Below are 18,657 nucleotides of genomic sequence, written 5' to 3'. Positions count from 1 at the left end.
ATTGGTATAACTGGTGACAGTTGGTACGTAGAGATGAAAAAATACCTTTTGCTGTGTGACCCTGGGCAAGTCACTTAACCCCAATTGCCTAAAAAAAAAATGCCTTTTGTAAGACTGTGACATTCATTAGCAGTGCCAATATGCCAAGTTATTACTCAGTATATAAAATCTGACAGAGGTGCTTCAGATGGACAGTGAATTGGATCCAGAATTGAACAGGAGAAGGAGAGCAGGCTAGCTTGCATTTGGAAAATTGTGATGTGTTTTTAACAGGCCCAAGCTACTCTCTGGCACTAAGACCCCATTTTTATGTCCTCTCGTTGATATTGTGTGGTTATAAATCCTATAACATTACACACAGGTTCTGAAGAATCAGAAATGTAAGTAACCCATAAAGTGATGGTGAATGTTAGACATAAGTAGGCTATGAATGATTTCCAGTGACTATGTGTGTGCAAGAAGTAACATAAGGTGTATCATGAGGAAATACATGTTTGAGACAATCGTGTCAAGAGTTGGGGATAACATGTAAACAGTCTGATTGTTTTACTGCTATCCATAAAATGTAAAAAGACCTAGAGGAAGATTTCCAGCCTGTTGAGATGGTCTTTGGAAGAATACAGACAAGCCAAGAGGCCTGGATGAGTTGTGATAGGCTCCACCGGAGGGAATAGCAACACGTTCAAGTTCATATTGAAGTGAAGGGTTTTCTGATGAACATTGTATTAGCTGCATACTGTCGTAGGTATACTCTTGTTCATGAGATTCATGGCATAGATAGTTGAGAGTGAAAAGGAAAATAGTCAAATTGCTTTCCTATGGCAAGACTTTTAGTTTGCTTACAAGTGATCCCTGTGATGGGTCTACCTCCTAATTTTGTAATATCTCAGCTAGGAGGCTGACTTTTTATCTCTCACTTACTGATTGTTGATTAGTTCAAAAGCATTTGATTTATTCAAACAAAACACCACCTTACAGGCTATCTTCCAACAAGGTATATATCCCATGTGTGAATCGATATTATGCAGGATCTCTTGAAAATTGTAGCAGAAAAAATCTTGTTTAGTCATCTGATCATTAATTAATATACTCACTAAAGGTGGTTGTCACTTGCATGAATGAGGCCCAGCCCAGAAACAGAGTTAAAGGAAGAGAGGGATCCTCCAGATGTTCCTGTTTATAGATAACCTGATGCTGGGAACACATGGACCAGAGCTACAGAGGATGGGCGTGTCCACATCAATAGATTTACATTAATTGATCCATAGTATTATTCCTCATTGTAACTGTACTTTTCCAATTCTCAGAAGATGAACTTGACTACAACTAAAGATTATGTTGTTGTCTCAATGCCTCCGTTTTACCTCTCTTCTTCAGAATTTCCCAGAATCCTAGAATCAGCAATGTTAGAACTGGGAAGGATAGGCCAACCCCTCATCTTACAAATGAGACCCAGAGGCGCAGTAACTTTGCTAGGGTCCCACAGCAAGACTGGTGCTAGAGCGCAGGCCTCCAGGCTACGCACCTCAGGCTCCCTCAGCTTCAGTCCACAGCATCTCTGCCACCCCTCCTCTTCTTTCCTGTGTCAAAGTTAGAAATGTGTGAGTGGCAATGTGACATAGTGGACAAAGCTCAAGACTTGGGACCAGAACATCTGGCTTAGACTCTGCCTCTCAGAGCCTCAGTTTTCCAGTCTGTGAAATGATATTTGCATTAGCTTCTTCACACAGTTACTGTGGGCAGTGTGCTTAGCAAACCTAAAAACACTCTATAAAGGTAGGTTGCTATTAGAAGTGTTCCCCTCTGATTGCTTTCTGAACCTTATGTATCCATTATCCTGGATCTCTTATATCCTTAGACTCTTTCTGACAGTTGACTTTTCCTTTGCCTGTGAATGTGATTGTCCCCTTTATCCTAACCCCTGCTCCCCAAAAAAGCTCTTCCTTTGTTTCTGCTCCCCCCCCCACACAAGTAATAGTCTAATCTGCCTCCTTTCACTGCCAGACTTCTCCACAGTGTTGTCTGTATTCAGTGTTTCTACTTTGTCCCCAACAGCTTGCTTCTTGACCCTTTGTGATCTGACTTCCAACTCCACTATTTTACATAAACTGTTCTTAAAGGTCACTAGTGATCCCAGGCAACGTTTCAGATGGTAGAAGCAGGGCAAGGGTTGGAAGAAGGGAAAGAGAACAATCATTCATCAGTTTCCTACTGTATGCTAGGTACTGTGTGCTCTATAGATCCTTGTGAGGTAGGTGAAATTATGATCCCCAGTTTTGCAGATGAGGAAATTGAGGCAGACAGAGATTAAATGACTTGTCTAGGATCACTCAACTAGCAACTGTCTGAGGCTGGATTTTATCTTAGGTCTTCCTGATTCCTCGCCCTGCGTTCTTTCCTCTGGGCCATGTAGCTGCTCTGGTTCATGGAGGCCTATCATTTCCTTGGACCCAGTCTTCTATTTTCCACAATCATTTGCCAAATTGAGCCTACCTCTCTGTGATAGCTTTTGAGTCTGTTTACTTCTTTTGCCATCACCCTCATGTCAGACCCTCATTACCTCTCACCTGAACTGCTGCAATATTTTTGTAACTAGCTTCCTTCCCTTCAGTCTCCCTCCTGCACATGGCTGAGATCATGTCAGAAACCTTCAGTGGAAAGGCAGGCACATGAATATTCTGTTGGTGAAACAAGTTGGCTCTAGCCATCCTAGGAAATAATTTAGAATTATATGATAAAAGCCATCCATTAATCCCATTACTGGACATATACAACAAGGAGGTAAGAGACAGAAGTACCTTCACATATACCAAAATATTTCTAACAATACATTTTGTGTTAGCAAAAAAGAGGGGAGCTGGAAACAAATTAGGCATTGTATGAACATACAGGAACTATAGAACCATAGATTTAGAGGCTGGGAAGGGCCTTAGACATCATTTAGTCCGACTCATTCAGCTAAAGCCCAGGACAAGTGACTTGCCCCAAGCTCACACAGGTACTAAATGGCAAAGCTGAGCCCCAAGCCCAGACCTTCTGACTTTCCAGTGCTTTCTTCAACACCTCCTTGGGATTTAGAGAAACTTGGGCAGCTGCTCTGAACGAATTCACAGTTTAAAAGAATCAGGCAAGTGATACATGTGACTGTGATCATGGAAATGCAGACAGCAAGAGGTGGCCAGATTGATTGTTTGTACTCCTCAGTTTTAGGTCCCTAGAACAGAGGTAGGAGTCCGCAGCTGGGAAAGTTTGTCAAAGTGTAGCTGCTGTACTGGACATCTGTGTAGAGGTGTGTCTTATACATGAGGGCTTGACATGGGGAGACACTGGAAAGCTGTTGTGAAAAGATAAGTGGTATCAGTAAACCTTAAAACCTTCAGGGACACCCTGTTGTTTACTGTACCACATTTTTTACTATGTTATAGTTGTTATAGGTCCTCTGGTACAACCCCTTCATTTTGTAGACCAGGGCTTCTTAAATTTTTCCCACTCGATAACCCTTTCAAGGGCTTTTTAAACTGCAGGTTGTGGTATAGGGTTGCGATGTGCAGTTTAAGAAGTGCTGTATAGATCATGGGCACTTTTCAGTTTGGCCTCAATGTTCTTTCTTTTTTTAAAAAATTAAATATGTTTTTTCAGTCAGTGAAAATCCACCTTCTCTCCTTCCCATTTCTCTCCCCCTCCACTGAAAAAGAAAGAAAAACAATAGCCCTGTTACAAACGTAGATCGACAGGTAGCTATAAATATATGTTTGTGTGTATGTATACATACACATATATACACTTATACACATATGTATATTCAAGCAAAATAAATTCCTGAACTGGCCATGTCCGAAAAAAATGCCTCAATCTGTGCTCTAAGTTCATCACCTCTCATGAGAAGATGAGGAGTATGGCCACAACTTTCCATATTTACCCCTCATTACTTTCCATCATTCAGTCCAACCAAACTGAACTATTCTTTCATTATCTCTCACCATCATCCTGTACTTGCTGTCCTCGAGGCCCATGCCTATGTTATTTCAACTATCTCCAATAAACCTTTCTTAACACTCATCACTGAATTTCTACCAATCCTTTGAAGCTTAGCTAAAATTTTACTTTCTCCATGTCTTCTTTTCTGATCCCCCAGCCAGAAGAAGTAATTTTCTTTGTAATTTTCTTGTGGCACCCATCTCTGGAATTCCACTGGTCATTTAAGGTTTAGATCTCTTTTATGGCGGTGTGAAGGCAGTCTGCCTTGTTTTATAGTTGCACTAATATCTTCCCAATAAAGTTTTTTTAAGTTACTTGAAAAGATATCCATATCTTTTGTTTTTATGTCACCTTAACTTCTTTTTTTTCTTTTTTGTTTTTTTTTGGGGGGGGGGCAATTGGGGTTAAGTGACTTGCCCAGGGTCACACAGCTAGTAAGTGTCAAGTGTTTGGTCTGAGGCCAGATTTGAACTCAGGTCCTCCTGACTTCAGGGCCCATACTCTATCCACTGCTCCACCTAGCTGCCCCCACCTTAACTTCTAAAGATAGTCCTCTTGCCTCCCCCCAACTCAATGAGTCATCCGCTCTACAGAAGATAAAAAGAAAAACAATTCACTTAAACTAACCAAATCTGATAGTAAATGAAATGTCCAGCTAGGTTTAATTAAAGCTCCTTAGGAACAAAGACTGTCTTATTTGTCTTTGTGTCCCCTTTCTCTAGAAAGGATTTTCAAACAGAGGGCAGTGTTGAGGCACATGATATAACTTATAAACCTTGAGGACCTTCAAAGAAGAACAAGAGTAAAAGATATCATCAAGGAAGATAAGATGGGTTGGCCATGTGGCAAGACAAGGAATAACAAGTGGACAGCCACATTGCTCCTCAGGTAGCCTTTCAGTGCTGGCAGAAAGCAAAGAAAGGCCTCCAGTGTGTTAGGCTTAGCACAATGGCACATGTAGGTACTTAATAGATATTTATTGACTGACCGACTGATAGGTGGAAGACCCAGGCAAGAGTTGCATATGATGGGCAAACATGAATGGATTATGATCTGCATTACTGGAGAAGACTGCCAAATTAATGAAATCTCAGACCCATTACAATATATTATGAATGTCTGTCAAGCCCATTTGATTTTAACTCACACCAACTTGGTGTTTTCTGTAAACTTATTAACATTTTATTTCACTGATTTATTCAGTTAAAATTTGAGCGCCCTCTTTATAAAAGAGACTGTCCTTAGTATTATGAGGAATGTAAAAATGAATAAGACTGCTCATTCAGAGCTAAAGATAATAGAACAGATAAGGTAAATGAGACTATAACCAAGAAACAATAAAGGGGCTTTTTTAGCTGTGTTTAGTACAAAACATACAAAGAAATTCTTGAAGTAGATAGTGTATTCTTTTTATTTTATGTTATTCTGAACTTGACAAACATCAACAAGTATGAATGTTATCATATACTTTTCTTATCATATTAAACAGAAAAAGAGTATTGTGTATGAAGCCACAGATCTCTATGTACAGCTCGGGTTTTTCAAAATATAAAAAAAATTCACCATATTAGCTCCCAAATTATCCTGCTTGTCTCCCTCTGGACCCTTCTGAGCCTTTTTCAAAATATTGGATATTCTTTCCTTTCTTTTCTTTTCTTATTTCTTTATTTGCACAGGGAGATACATCATTATCAACCCCCTCCCCCATAATTCCTCTCACACAAAAATTTTTTTAAACTATTCATCATAAGCATAGTTCAGCAGAACAGATCCATCAAAGGAGTATATTTTAAAATATAGGTCTCGTCCTATACCTCTGGTCTATCATCTCTCTGTCAAGATGTGAGAAGCATACTTCCTCATTTTCCTCACCAAGCTTCTGGAGTCATGGTTAGTCACTTCATTGCTCACAGTTCTTGACTCTTTCAGAGCTATTTTTCTTTCATTATTTAGAGTGTTTGCCTGCTTCCGCTCTCTTCATTCTGCTTCCATCCATAGATGTATTTGAAAGTTTCTGTGAATCCATCTTTTTTGTCATTTCTGATTGCCCAGTGATATTTCATTACTTCTCTATGCCATAATTTGTTCAGCCAAAGCCAATTGATAGGTACCCCCCTAATTTCCAATTATTTGCTACAATAAAAAGTGCTGCTATGAAGATTTTTTTACATATAGGTCCTTCCTCTCTTTGATTTCTTTAGGTTATTTCCCAACTTAGTAGCTTTTGGGGTATAGTTCCAAACTGCTTTCCAGAATTTTTTCCCCAGTTAACCTTCCCTTCTTATTTTAGCCACATTAATTTTGTTTGTGCAAAAGCTTTTTCATTTTATGTAATCACAGAATTTGAGTTAAAGGGGACCTCAGCAACATCTAATCCTACTCATATACAAAAGGAATTCCCACTATACCACACCAAACAAGTGATCCTCTAGCCATTGCTCAAAGACCTCCAAGAAGAGGGGAGGGAAGAAGGATTGATTAAGCATCTGTTATGTGCCAGGTACTGTGCTAGTAAGCTTTTTACCAATATTATCTCATTTGATCCTCAAAATAACCCTATTAAGTAGGTGATGTTATGATCCTCCTTTTACAAAGGAAAAACCTGAGGCAGACAGAGGTTAAGTGGCTAGTACGTATTTGGGGTCAGAGTCTTCCTGACTCCTCAGCCAAGTACTTTATCCTTTGTACCCCCTGAGCACAGCACCCCCAGAAGCCATCCATTCTCTCTTTGGTAGTGCTGATTGTTAGAAAATTTTTCCTGACATCAAACCTAAATTTGCCTCTTTGCAACTCACACCCATTATTCCTGTTCATCCCTCTGAGGCCAAACAAAATAAGTCTTCATTCCTCTCCCATATGATAGCCCTTCAACACCTCGCAACCTAAAGTCTTCTTTTCTCAAGACTAAATGTGCCCAGTTCCTTCATCATATCCTCATATGTGTATGTCATGGGCTCGAGGCCTTTCACCATTCTGGACATTCTTCAGTTTACCAGTATCTTTTAAAAATTGTGGTGCCCAAAACAGAATACAGTACCGTATTCATTTGTGCTGTGGCATGCCCGTAACCTCCACAGGGCTTTGCCCTTAGTAAATATTTAGTATGTGTTTGCTGAAATGAATAAAACTGTTCTGGAGACTACACAATAGGGCCATTGCTATAATCTTTAAGCCAGAAAAGCAGTGAAAATCACAAAGAGCAACAAACTACTAGACCTAACCCTGACATAACTGCTAGTGTGTTTGAGGGCAGCAGGTGTGAGCGTCTACTTTGGTTTTGGTTTGTTTGGTGGGTTTTTTTTTTTTAAACTTTGGTTTTTGAATGGACTTTAACACATAGATTTTTTTTTTTTTTGGGTGAAGCAGTTGGGGGTTAAATGACTTGCCCAGAGTCACACAGCTAATGATATGTCTGAGGCCAAATTTGAACTCAGGTCCTCTTGACTCCAGGGCTGGTGCTCTATCAACTGTGCCACCTAGCTGCCCCACCAAGCACTTTATATATATCACATTTGATCCTCACAACAACCCTGGAAGGTAGGTGATATTGTTATCCCCATTTTACAGATGAAGAAACTGAGGTAGACAGAGGTTAAGTGACTTGCCCAGGGTCACACAGCTAGTGTCTAGCTTTGAACTCAGATTTGAACAGATGTGAACTCATGTCTTCCTGACTCCAGATCCAGCTTCTGTCCACTGTACCACCTATCAGGTTCTCTTATAATGACCTAGGGGCTCGATTATAGGAAGGCTATCTTTGTTTATCTTTTTTAAGAAATCCACAATGCAACAAGTTCTGTTAAGCTTGTGAAGTTTTGAGAGGTATGTTGCCTTAGCGTTTGATGTCATTGCATATTGAGATGTAGTTTCATTTTTTTCTTTTTCTTTTTTTCCTTTTTAAGGCAATTGGGGTTAAGTAACTTGCCCAGGGTCACACAGCTAGCAAGTGTCTGAGGTCGAATTTGAACTCAGGTCCTCCTGACTGCAGGGCTGGTGCTCTATCTACTGCGCCACCTACCTGCCCCAAGATGTAGTTTCAAATGTAAGAAAACAGTCACTGTTCACACAGAATTTTGGTAGGTGTACTAAGTGCCACCATTCCTGGGACTGGGAATGCTTTGTTAATTCATTGAATGAAAAAAATCTCCTCCTTTCCTCTTTTGTCCATTACCATATTCTACTGTTGTTTTGTTACTAAATTGTATTTTTGTGCCATTAAGAAGCTCTGTTTTTAGTTACTTGTAGAAGGAGACTCTTTATATGTGTTCTTAATATAGTATGGAGTAAAAGAAGTTCCTTTTTCTGTTTCAGTATTTAGGCCAATTAACATCAGTCCCAGGATACCTGAATCCCTCCAGTCGGACTGAAATTCTGCATTTCATAGATAATGCAAAGGTGAGTACCATCTTACTGTAATCTTAAAGCCTATATTAGTCCTTTGATTCTCCCCACACAAGGAAGATAGATAACCTAATTTAGAATCATTGAGAATAAACCATCATTAATTGCTAAAATGGAGACTTTGATAAGAAGAGGTTTTTAAAGATTTAGGCATATTTTCCATAATGGATATACTCGTTAACTGTGGTCAAGTTGAAGATAGGCGATGATGCCAAAGGTCATCACAGTTGTCACCAAATAGAACTGCCCTCCAAGATCTGAATAAACTCTTTCTCTTTCTTTTTTTTTTTTTTTTAATTGATGTACTGCACTGCCTCTTCCTTCCCACCTTAGGCAGAAGAGGGCTTGGGGTGAGAATGGTCCTTTGATGGCCATTGGCCACAATAGGAATGGTTGTAATTTAGCTTATTTCATCTTAGAGCAGAAGCTCTAATTGTATATAGCTAGTGACTTATGTCTAATGTAACTACATCCTTTTCCTTAAGGAGATTTTAGGCTGAAAGAAATGTGTTGGCCACGTGCAGCATTCTAGGCGTTCCTCGTTTCCTCTCCCCCCACATAATGCATTGGGTAGAAATCCTCAGTAGTTTTTATGTCTTTGTCATTATGCCAGGTATGTTATATCTGATGTGCACCTAAGGAAAAAAAAACCCACATACACTAGAACTTACATACACAAATGAATTTTATGCTTCAAAATATCCACTTTGGGAGGCAACACACATACTGTGGATGCTGCCGTTACTTATTGCCCTCAGTGCTAGTTTAGTAAGCACACAAGAAAATTAGTTTCTTTTCTTTGTGGTCATGTAATGATTTGACAATTCAACCATTCTAGTATCTGCCATATGTGAGGCACTGTGCTAGGAACTGATGATACAAAGATATATACATTTCATATATACATACACACATATATATATGTATGTATATATGTGTGTATATATATATATGAAATGTGTATATAAACTATTATAAAGAATAGACTGTTGTAAGTTCAAGGGAGAGATCCAGGGAAAAGGCCGCAAGAAATTTGAGAACAGTAACTATCTATCCCTGCTTTCCTCTTATTCATTAGACTTGGTCCCAAATTACTTTTCTATTTCAAAAAATCAAATCTGCCTTTAATGGATGATATTCCATCCATTAATATTATTAAAAGCAAATGGCCACAGGCTCTCAAGATAATAAGTTCAAAAAGAAGAAGTGAAAAAAAGTATTTTGACAAGGAGCACTATTGTTAGATTTAAGGCATTGCCTCCCTCGGGAGGAATACTTTGAAAAGAATGAAACTCATTTGGATGTAGAAGTTCTCATATGTTTGCTTAAAAAGATCAAGTCACATGAATGTATAATGTCACCTCTTACATATAGAATTCTTCCTTGGAGAAGAGGTTCAGACTTTTTGGCCTATAACCAAGGCAGAAGAACCTCCATTTTCTGATGGCTCGTGGTTTTCTTTCAGAGGGCACATCAGCTCCCTGGGCACCTGACCCAGGAACACGATGCTGTGATCAGTCTCTCTGCCTACAACATAAAGCTGGTGTGGAGAGATGGAGAAGACATCATACTCAGGGTTCCCATCCATGACATTGCAGCAGTTTCCTACATCCGGGATGATTCATCGCACCTAGTGGTGCTGAAAACAGGTACTTTCAGAACCAGGTTTAAATGGTGATCCTTGGGCAAAAGCCTCCTGTTTCACCCTCTGTTCTTTATTCTCTCAAGTGCATATGAAACCTTAACACATGTTAAAACTATATTGATAGCTTTCTTGGCATTATTTTGAGGGTTTGTTAGAACTGTGAAATCTTAGACTGCCACTAAGATAGGAACCTTATTCGTCTGTACTGGGACACTGACTAATCTTATCCTGTCCTTACAGCATAGTAAACTTAAGCGCTGCATTTCAGCTGTCTACCTTTTGTAGACCCCAGCCACTGTTTTGAATACAATTGGAATTAAAGATGAAAGAAACCTTATTAAATAATACTTAATCAAGGTTAATGTGATACTTTGCTCATCCATAGTTCTCAATTTATGTTGCTGGAAGTAACTAGACCCTGCTTCTGGACCAGTTACCTCTTTAGACTGAGATTGACCCTGAAGCCTATTTCCTTCCAAAGGGTTCTTATCAGAGTGGCTTTAAACCAGTGAATTCAAACCTCTTAAGCCATAACAGTGCCAGTGTGCACTGCTGAAGGAAGATTATCTTAGGGGTTTAGGGTGACATAGAGTTTTGTCCCTGAGTTATTTTCTTTAAAACTTCAGATTTACTATGCATTTGGGACATATGGGCTTTTGTTATAAGTCTTCTCATGACATACTATTTGAGCTGTAAGATCACTGACTGTCTTATATGGTCACAGGAGAATAATCTGGCCTGATGTATTGGTCTACCTATGGTGAAGGCTATTGTGGTCTTAAGGATAAAGTTGGGATGGTTTATGGAGTAAGCCACTAGAAATTGCAACCTTGTGATTTGGCCTTTCTGTTCTGTGCATCAAATGCACTTTTTGTTCTTAGTCTTTATTTATCATATCTTTTGCAGTGGAGGATGGCCCACTTTCTCCTTCATTAACTTGCCCCAAAAGCTCCCTCCTCATTCTATCCTTTTCTGCAAGAATAGACCCCAGGGAATGCTTTTCATTTAACAGTGAAGGAATTTCTTTTATTCCATTTTATTATCCCTCTCTCAGTAGAGGCATTCCACATTTTTAAACCCTATATGTTCTTGGAGACCACATCTTAAAGCAAATTACCAAATTATGAAATCCTGGCCGTACATGTTCAGTTATCAGTTGAAACTGCCTAAAGAATAAAGGTGGCAAAAAACAAAGTGAAAGTGAGGTGTAGGTCTTCATTAGACAACATCAGATAAACAAGAGACAACAAAAAATGGAGGTTATGATCAGGTTTAAGCTCCTTCACTAGTTTTGGTTAGTATACTAAACATGCACCTTATTATTATACTGTCAACTTCTCTGTAACCTGTTGTCTTTGAGAGTTGCCGAGAGTATTGAGGGGAGGTGAAGTGACTTGCCCACGGTCACACAGACAGCTTGTGTCAGAGCTTTCATCCAGATTTTCTGGGCTCTGAAACCAGCTCTATATCCACTACCCCATGTTATTTCTCTGACATTTTTGCGTAGAGATGATCATTAAACCCCTGAGAGCTGAAAAGGTCACCTAGCGTGAGAATACAGAGTAGAACAAGAAGGCAGCCCAGGACAGAGACAGATGATGCAGCAAAAGACTGGGAAAGAGGAGAATCTCAGAATTGGGAGGGGCTTCAGAGACCTAGAGCAACCAGGATCTGAACCAAGAATCTCTTCTAAAACACTCTTTGAAGTATGTAATGCATGAAAAATGGCTGCCTGTTGATACAGCTCATTCCACTTTTGGATAACTTGAAGTGCAGGGAAGGTTTTGGGTTTTTGTTTTTTTTTTAACATCCATTTTAAATCTACCTTTAAAATGTTGACCCTTTGTTCTTAGTTGTGCCTCTGAGGCCAGGCATTGTAAGTCTAGTCCCCCTTCCATATGGTAGTCTTTCATATACTTGAAGCCAGCCATCATATCACCCCTTATTCTTGTTGTTTGTTTGTTTGTTTTGTTTTGGGGTTTTTTTTTTTGGCTAGGCAGTGGGGTTAAGTGACTTGCCCAGGGTCATACAGCTAGTTAGTGTCAGGTGTCTGAGGCTAGATTTGAACTTAGGTCCTCCTGACTCCAGGGCCAGTGCTCTATCCACTGTGACACCTAGCTGCCCCGCCACCCCTTATTCTTGTCCAGGCTACACATCCCCAGTTCCTTAAACCATTCCTCCTCACATAGCATGATCTCAAGACCCTTCACTGTCCAAATTCCTCTCATCTGGATACTCTCTTCCTCTTTCATCAGTGTCCTTCCTAAAAGGTGACACCCACAACTAAACACAGTATTCCAGATGTCATACAACCAGAACTGCGCACAGTGTGACTTCCACTTCTCAAATCTGTGGCTCTTTTAATGTTACCTAAGATTGCATTAGCTTTTTTTGGCTGCCATGTCACACTGTTGACTTTTATTGAATTTGCAGTCCACTAAAATCCTACTTCTTCAGATGAACTATTATATACCCTCATTATACATGAGAAAAAAACTTTTTGAGCCCAGATGTAAAATTTTATATTTATCCTTATTAAATTTTATCTTAGTAGATTTGACTCAGTGTTCAATCCTGTTGAGATACTTTTGCATCCTGACTTTGCCATCCAATGTGTGAACTGTCCCTCCCAGAATTGTTCTTTGTGAATATTTGATAAGCATGCCATCTGTGCCCTTATCCAAGTGATGGATAAAAATGCTAAACAAGACGAGGTCAAGCACAGATCCCTGGAGTACTTCTTCCAAATTGATATCAAATGGTTAGTGACTGTTCTTTGAGTAGAGCCATTCTTCTTGTTCCATCATTTTAGTTGTATCCGACTCTTCATGACCCCATTTGGGGTTTTCTTGGCAAAGATACTGGAGTGGTTTGCCATTTCTGTTTCCAGCTCATTTTTACAGATGAAGAAACAAACAGAGTTAAGGGACTTGCCCAGGGTCACACAGCTAGTAAGTATCAGGCCGGATTTGAACTTGGGTCTTCCTAACTCCAGGCCTAGCACTCTATATACTTCACCACCTACCTGCCATTCAACCAGTTCCAAATCCAGTTATTATACCTTTGTCTAGATCACACCTGTTCCTCTTTTCCTCAATATGTGAAACTTTGTCAGATTATTTGCTAAAGTCTAGGTAAACTCTTTCTACAGCATTCCCCTAATCTTCCTAGTGGAGTAACTCTATCAAAAAGGAAATGAAGTTAGTCTTTCATGACTTGTCTTTTAGGAACATTTTGCAAGCTAACTTTTTCTGATTCCCTCTTCTATTTCTAAATGTTCAATTACCATCTCTTGTGTTTTAGAATTTTGCAGGAATCTAAGTTGTTATTTATTTTGCAGACTCTCTTGAAAATTAAGAAAACGTTTGCCCTTCTCCAGTCCTGGACTACTTCTCTCTGGGTTCTTTCAGAGGTCATTGACCCTGCCTGACTCTGAGTACCCTGGAGTGAAGTTTGTCTGGGCCTTTGCTGTGAAATCATCAGAGGCAGCTAGGTGCTCCCTTCCTTTCTCTTGACTTACCTTTAGGTGCAGATACCTTATTGGCCATTTATATTCTGTCCCTTTATAAAATAAGAGTTGGGTACTTTTGCCCTTTAAAAAACTTTGTTATTACATGATTCATCCCAAGCATGGGACCAACCCCTTCCTTGAGTCTCTTCTTTCACCCAATATGGGTTTTTTAAATCCTTTGTTTTGTTGTCCTTAGCATTTCTGGACAGCCTTAGTTCATGCCGAGTGTTAACGTTCCTCCCACAAATCTTAAAGGATTGGACCACGGTTCTGTATGGATTCTCTCCCTTGCTTCCATCTTCTGTTTGTCCTTTTAACTGGTCTCTTTAGACAGTTCTTCCTTTTCTTCCTCATTTGGAGTAATTCTCTTAGTGTCTTCAGAGCTTCATTCTCGAGAGCTTCCTGTCTCTTCTGGGCTAACTTCCCGTGTAGAATTTGAATCCATAGGACCTTACTCCCATGTTCTGAATTCTTTGAAATTTTTTTCTCCCAGAATCCAGGGTGCCTTTTGTTTTGTAGTCAGACTTGTCCCCTGCTTTCTTTTCCTTCATTATCAGCCCTTCTAGGACAGAGAAGGAGCTTGCCTCCAAGGTTCCCAGCATTATCAATTTAGCACCAAGATCTTCTTGTTGGTATGAATCAGATTCACAATAGCAATTCGCTTTCCTTGCTTCTTCTACCTTTTGTTCCAGGTTGGCAACATAGAGGTTTTGGGTTTTGGGGTTTGTTTGTTTGTTTGTTTGTTTGTTTGTTTGTTTTAAGGTGAGGGAATGACCCAGGTTTGTCTAGATCTAGGCAACTTAGAACTTAGGAACCTTTGGTTCTGGCTCGCTTCCTAGTTCCGTCCCTGCTTCTGCTGCTGGTTCTACCTGAGCTTCTAAGAATAATAAACTCTTTTCTGGTGTCTAGTTCCTGCCCTTGGTTCAGGTGGACAGCATCGTTGGTCTTGTTTCTGATAAAATGCAAGCTCTTCAAGGGCAAGGACCGTCTCATTTTTGCCTTTGTATCTGTAGCATCTAGCATAGTTCTTGTGCAGAAGGTACATAATAAATGATTGTTGAATTTAATTGAATTGCTCCCCTTTCTCCATTGATCATCAATAATGATAACTACTAATAATTATATGACAGTATAAAGTTTGCAAGCACTTTACAAACATCTCATTTGAGCCTCTTAAAAACCTCTCAAAAAAATGAGGTAGTTACTATTATTATCCCCATTTTATAGATGAGAAATCACTCCCCTTTTCAGGGAACTTCACTGAATTTCCTACTGCCTGCAAAATAAAATGCAAATTCTTTTGTCATATAAAATCCTTCACAATTTAGCTCTATGCCAAAGGTGTTAGACATGCAGCCTGCCTGTGCTTGTAGCCCAAATCAGATTAAAATGTAACTGGGTAATATTTAACAAAATAAATAAAAATACAGTAGAAGGTGGATCATGTTAATATATAATTTTCTAAGTCAGTTTGTAGCCCATGGGATCCTTATGTACAGTTGGTTCAGTGCCCCCCCCCACTACATTTCTATTTGAGTTTGTCATCACAGCTCAAGGCTGTCTTTCAAGTGGATGACAGGTTATTCCTAATCACTGTATGCAACTTTGTCTGTTTTTTGCCCTCATTAATACAACTTTTTTTATACAACCTCTATGCCTAGAATGTTCTGTCTCTTCTCCTCTACCTCTTAGAATTTCTAGCTCCCTTGAGAGCTTAGCTTACCTCCTTCAAGAAGTGTTTATTGATTCTCTTTATTGTTAGTACTCTCCCATCTCGTTGTCTTTATTTTGTATATATCATGTACTAACTTATTTGTTCTGTGAATATGTGGTATTTTCCCATTAGAATGTAAGCTCCTTGAAGGCAGGCAGATTTTGTATTGACTTTGTAGTTAGTGATCTCAAGGCCTCAGAACCTAGTTTTGAATAGAAGAGTTCCAGCCTACTCTTCTTTCTCAGGAATAGTGCTTATGTCTTTTTCCTCCCCCTTTTGGCTTTATTAATCATGGATTATTTGTGTGTTCTCAGCTCAGGACCCTGGAATCTCCCCCAGCCAGAGCCTGTGTGCAGAAGGCTCCAAAACCCTCACCTCGGGCTCCCTGTCTGAAAGTGGAGTGGTGCCCGTTGAAGCATGCTGCTTGGTAATCCTGGCTACAGAGAACAAAGTAAGATGGGAGGGAACTGGAAGCTCACTTGGTCTCTTTCCCCTTTGGCATGGACAGCTCATCATTAGAAAAGTCTTATCACAGCTCAACATAGTAGTGTCTACATGGTGCCATGTTTAGTTTTCCAGTTCTCCAGGTACTTTACTGTTCTTTTTATTCCCCTCTCATACCAGTGCCATTTGTATGCCATGGGCTAGAGGACCAAGCTGACATCTCCAGCAGACCATCTGATCACATCACACATTCACTTCAGGCTGTAGTTTTTGATAACTTCATTAAAAGGGACAAATATGTAAAATAATGACTTGTCTTGGGAGAAGGAGCTTTATTCAGGAAGGTGTGCATTTAGACAGTGACTTTCCTGGCAGGCCGTGGGATAAGGGAGATGCCGTATAATTAATTTCTCTGAAAACCTAAATCCATTTTGCCCCCTTGTGAGTTTAATACATTCTCCCTTTTTTTCTTGTTTTTATTTTTTTAATCCCCTTTCCCTTCTTCTCTTCCCCATGATGTAGTAGGAAAAGGCTGGAAGTCTAGAAATCTAAATTCTGATCCCCACAACTAGCTGACCATAAACAATTCAATAAACCACTCCATTTTTCCCTTTCCATATCCATAAAAGCATGGGAGAGGATGAGGAAGAGATGGGAAGAGGGAGAAAGAGAATAACTACCTTCTCTCTCTCTCTCTGAAACTGGACTGTTGCAAAAAACAAATCAGAGAATATTAAGGTGCTTTGCAAATGTCAAAATTACTATATCAGTAAGGTGGTGATGTAATGAGTAGTTGACCATTAGGGTTGCTGCTTTGAGGAAAGGATAGTTTTTAACCAAACCAACCCCTTACTTTAAGCTTCATGACTTGGGGGGATGAAGGGGGAAATTCAGCCTTAGTTTTAAGTCTGAGATGAAGTGTGACTGGCTCCTACTCTCAGTGGCCCCTGCTGGTAGCCAAAGCCTGAATAATCTAACAGAGCATCTAAAAGCTAGGGCCGGCTGGGGAATCTGTGGCCTTCCAGGTGCTTGGGTGCGGCCTTTTGACTGAGTCGAAGTTTTACACAACAAATCCTTTTCACTAAGGAGATTTGTTCTGTGAAGTTTGGATTCAGTCAAAGGGCTGCAATCTGAGGACCTAGAGGGCCACATGTGGCCTTGAGGCTGCAGGTTCCACACCCCTAAGCTAGGGTTTTTAATGAAGAATAAAATCAAATCAGCACATATTTATTGCAAGTCCTGGGCACTGTGGAAAATACAAAGAAGTATAAAGCATGATCCTCAACCTAAGGGAGTTAGCAATCTAGCAGAGTCAATGACACATAAAAATGTGAAGAGTGTGAAATGGTGGGGCAGCTAGGTGATGCAGTGGATAGAGCACCAGCCCTGAAGTGAGGAGAACCTGAGTTCAAATCCGGCCTCAGACCAAACACTTGCCACTTACTAGCTGTGTGACTCTGGGCAAGTCACTTAACCCCAATTGCCTAAAAAAAAAAAAAAAAAAAAGTGAAATGGCAATAAAAGATTCAAACAGTTTAAGACACTAGTAGATGAGCTGTCACAAAATATTAATCAGAGAATTATTGTATAGATAATAATTGATGTGAACATAGAGCCCACTTTAGGAAGGCTTCATCCAGGAGGTAACAGGAACCGCACCATAGTGGTGGGCAGGATGTGGAGGAGAGGGAGGACATTCGTGGACTCATGAACAAAAATTGTGAAGGTAAGAAAAGTAAGGTGCGTTCAGAGGACAGTAGGTATATCAGTTTGGCTGGAACAGAGAGATGGTACTGGAAAGGTGTGTTAGGGCCAGACTAGAGAAGGCCTTGAATGTCAGACCTGAAGGCATGTGGGAAGAAGCCCTGGGGTTGTTTGGATCAGTCTGGTATTAAATCCTGGAAGCAGTGCAGATATCACCCCCTACGTTGTCTGCATGTGGTATTGCCCATGTCACCACATACGGGTGTTTGGGGAAGAAGCCAATTGAATAACTGTCTCTGCCCTGTTTCCAGGTGGCTGCAGAAGAACTCTGCTCCCTGCTCAGCCAAGTCTTCCAGATTGTTTACACAGAGTCCACCATAGACTTCTTAGACCGAGCAATATTTGATGGGGCCTCCACACCCACACGCCAACTGTCCCTGCACAGCGGTAGGTAGCTGAATGAGAAGGACAATCTGTGGGGGACTGAGAACTGCCCATTGGATTAGTTTTCATTGTGGCTGGGACTTTACTGTTCTTAATGAGTCTTCTTTCTTCACATTCAGACCCTCGTAAAGAAACCCCCTTGGCTGTCTTAGCACTGAATTAGAGTAACCCTCTATTATTGGTCTCTGGTTTGGGGAATAGAAGACACTAGCAAAAGAGAAGCGGAACCATTTTATCAGCATTCTTAAGGGAACACTGTTAGCCTGTTGGGTTTCATCTGACCAAGGCAGAAACTTGTGGTGATGAATGAATAAATGAATAGCACTTATTAAGCCCCTAATATGTGCTGGGCAGTGGAGATGCAGATACAAATGTTACACAGTTCCTCCTCTTGAAGAGCTTATATTCTAATGGCAGGATATAATAATAGGAGCCTTACCTGGAGAGACACAGGGTTTGTGAAGAAGGCCAGGAGGCAGTTGATTTTCACCTCCATTCCAGCAACAGTGGTAGTATTGTTTTGATTCTTGCTTCTAGAGGCTTGGGATGTAAAGCAAGGAGGATTTGCCTACCAGGAGCAAAAATATTACAAGGTTGTCTGGATAGCCCTGCTCTCCTGTGTAGGGGTGGGGGGGGTGAGTGTGGGAGCCTGGGAGAGAAGTGGAGGTAAAAGGGGAGATATATATCCTTTGTAGGCTGGAAAATTACTAAGATGACTTAATTCACCCCAGGAAAGGCATTCAGACCATAATAGCATGCTTTTACGTAGTACTTCAAAGTTTCCAAAGCACTTTACAATTATTATTTCATTTTATA

General features: G+C 40.2%; 1 protein-coding gene across 3 annotated transcripts in view; it reads left to right on the top strand.

Moving 5' to 3' along the window:
• The window catches only part of CCM2 (CCM2 scaffold protein), a 127,819-nt gene that overhangs the window by 91,403 nt on the left and 17,759 nt on the right, over window positions 1-18,657 (top strand). For all 3 annotated transcript variants that reach the window (XM_027836908.1, XM_027836910.1, XM_027836909.1), the window contains exons 3-6: window positions 8,290-8,373; window positions 9,845-10,028; window positions 15,564-15,700; window positions 17,709-17,844. In XM_027836908.1, the coding sequence (XP_027692709.1) occupies window positions 8,290-8,373; window positions 9,845-10,028; window positions 15,564-15,700; window positions 17,709-17,844 (541 nt within the window). The remainder of the gene's footprint in view (window positions 1-8,289; window positions 8,374-9,844; window positions 10,029-15,563; window positions 15,701-17,708; window positions 17,845-18,657) is intronic.

This window comes from Vombatus ursinus, unplaced genomic scaffold, assembly GCF_900497805.2.
Source record: "Vombatus ursinus unplaced genomic scaffold, bare-nosed wombat genome assembly UNPS02014820.1, whole genome shotgun sequence".
NCBI classification, from domain to species: Eukaryota; Metazoa; Chordata; class Mammalia; order Diprotodontia; family Vombatidae; genus Vombatus; species Vombatus ursinus.
The sequence above is the reverse complement of the archived record's forward strand: the minus strand, read 5'-3'. Positions and strand labels throughout refer to the sequence as shown.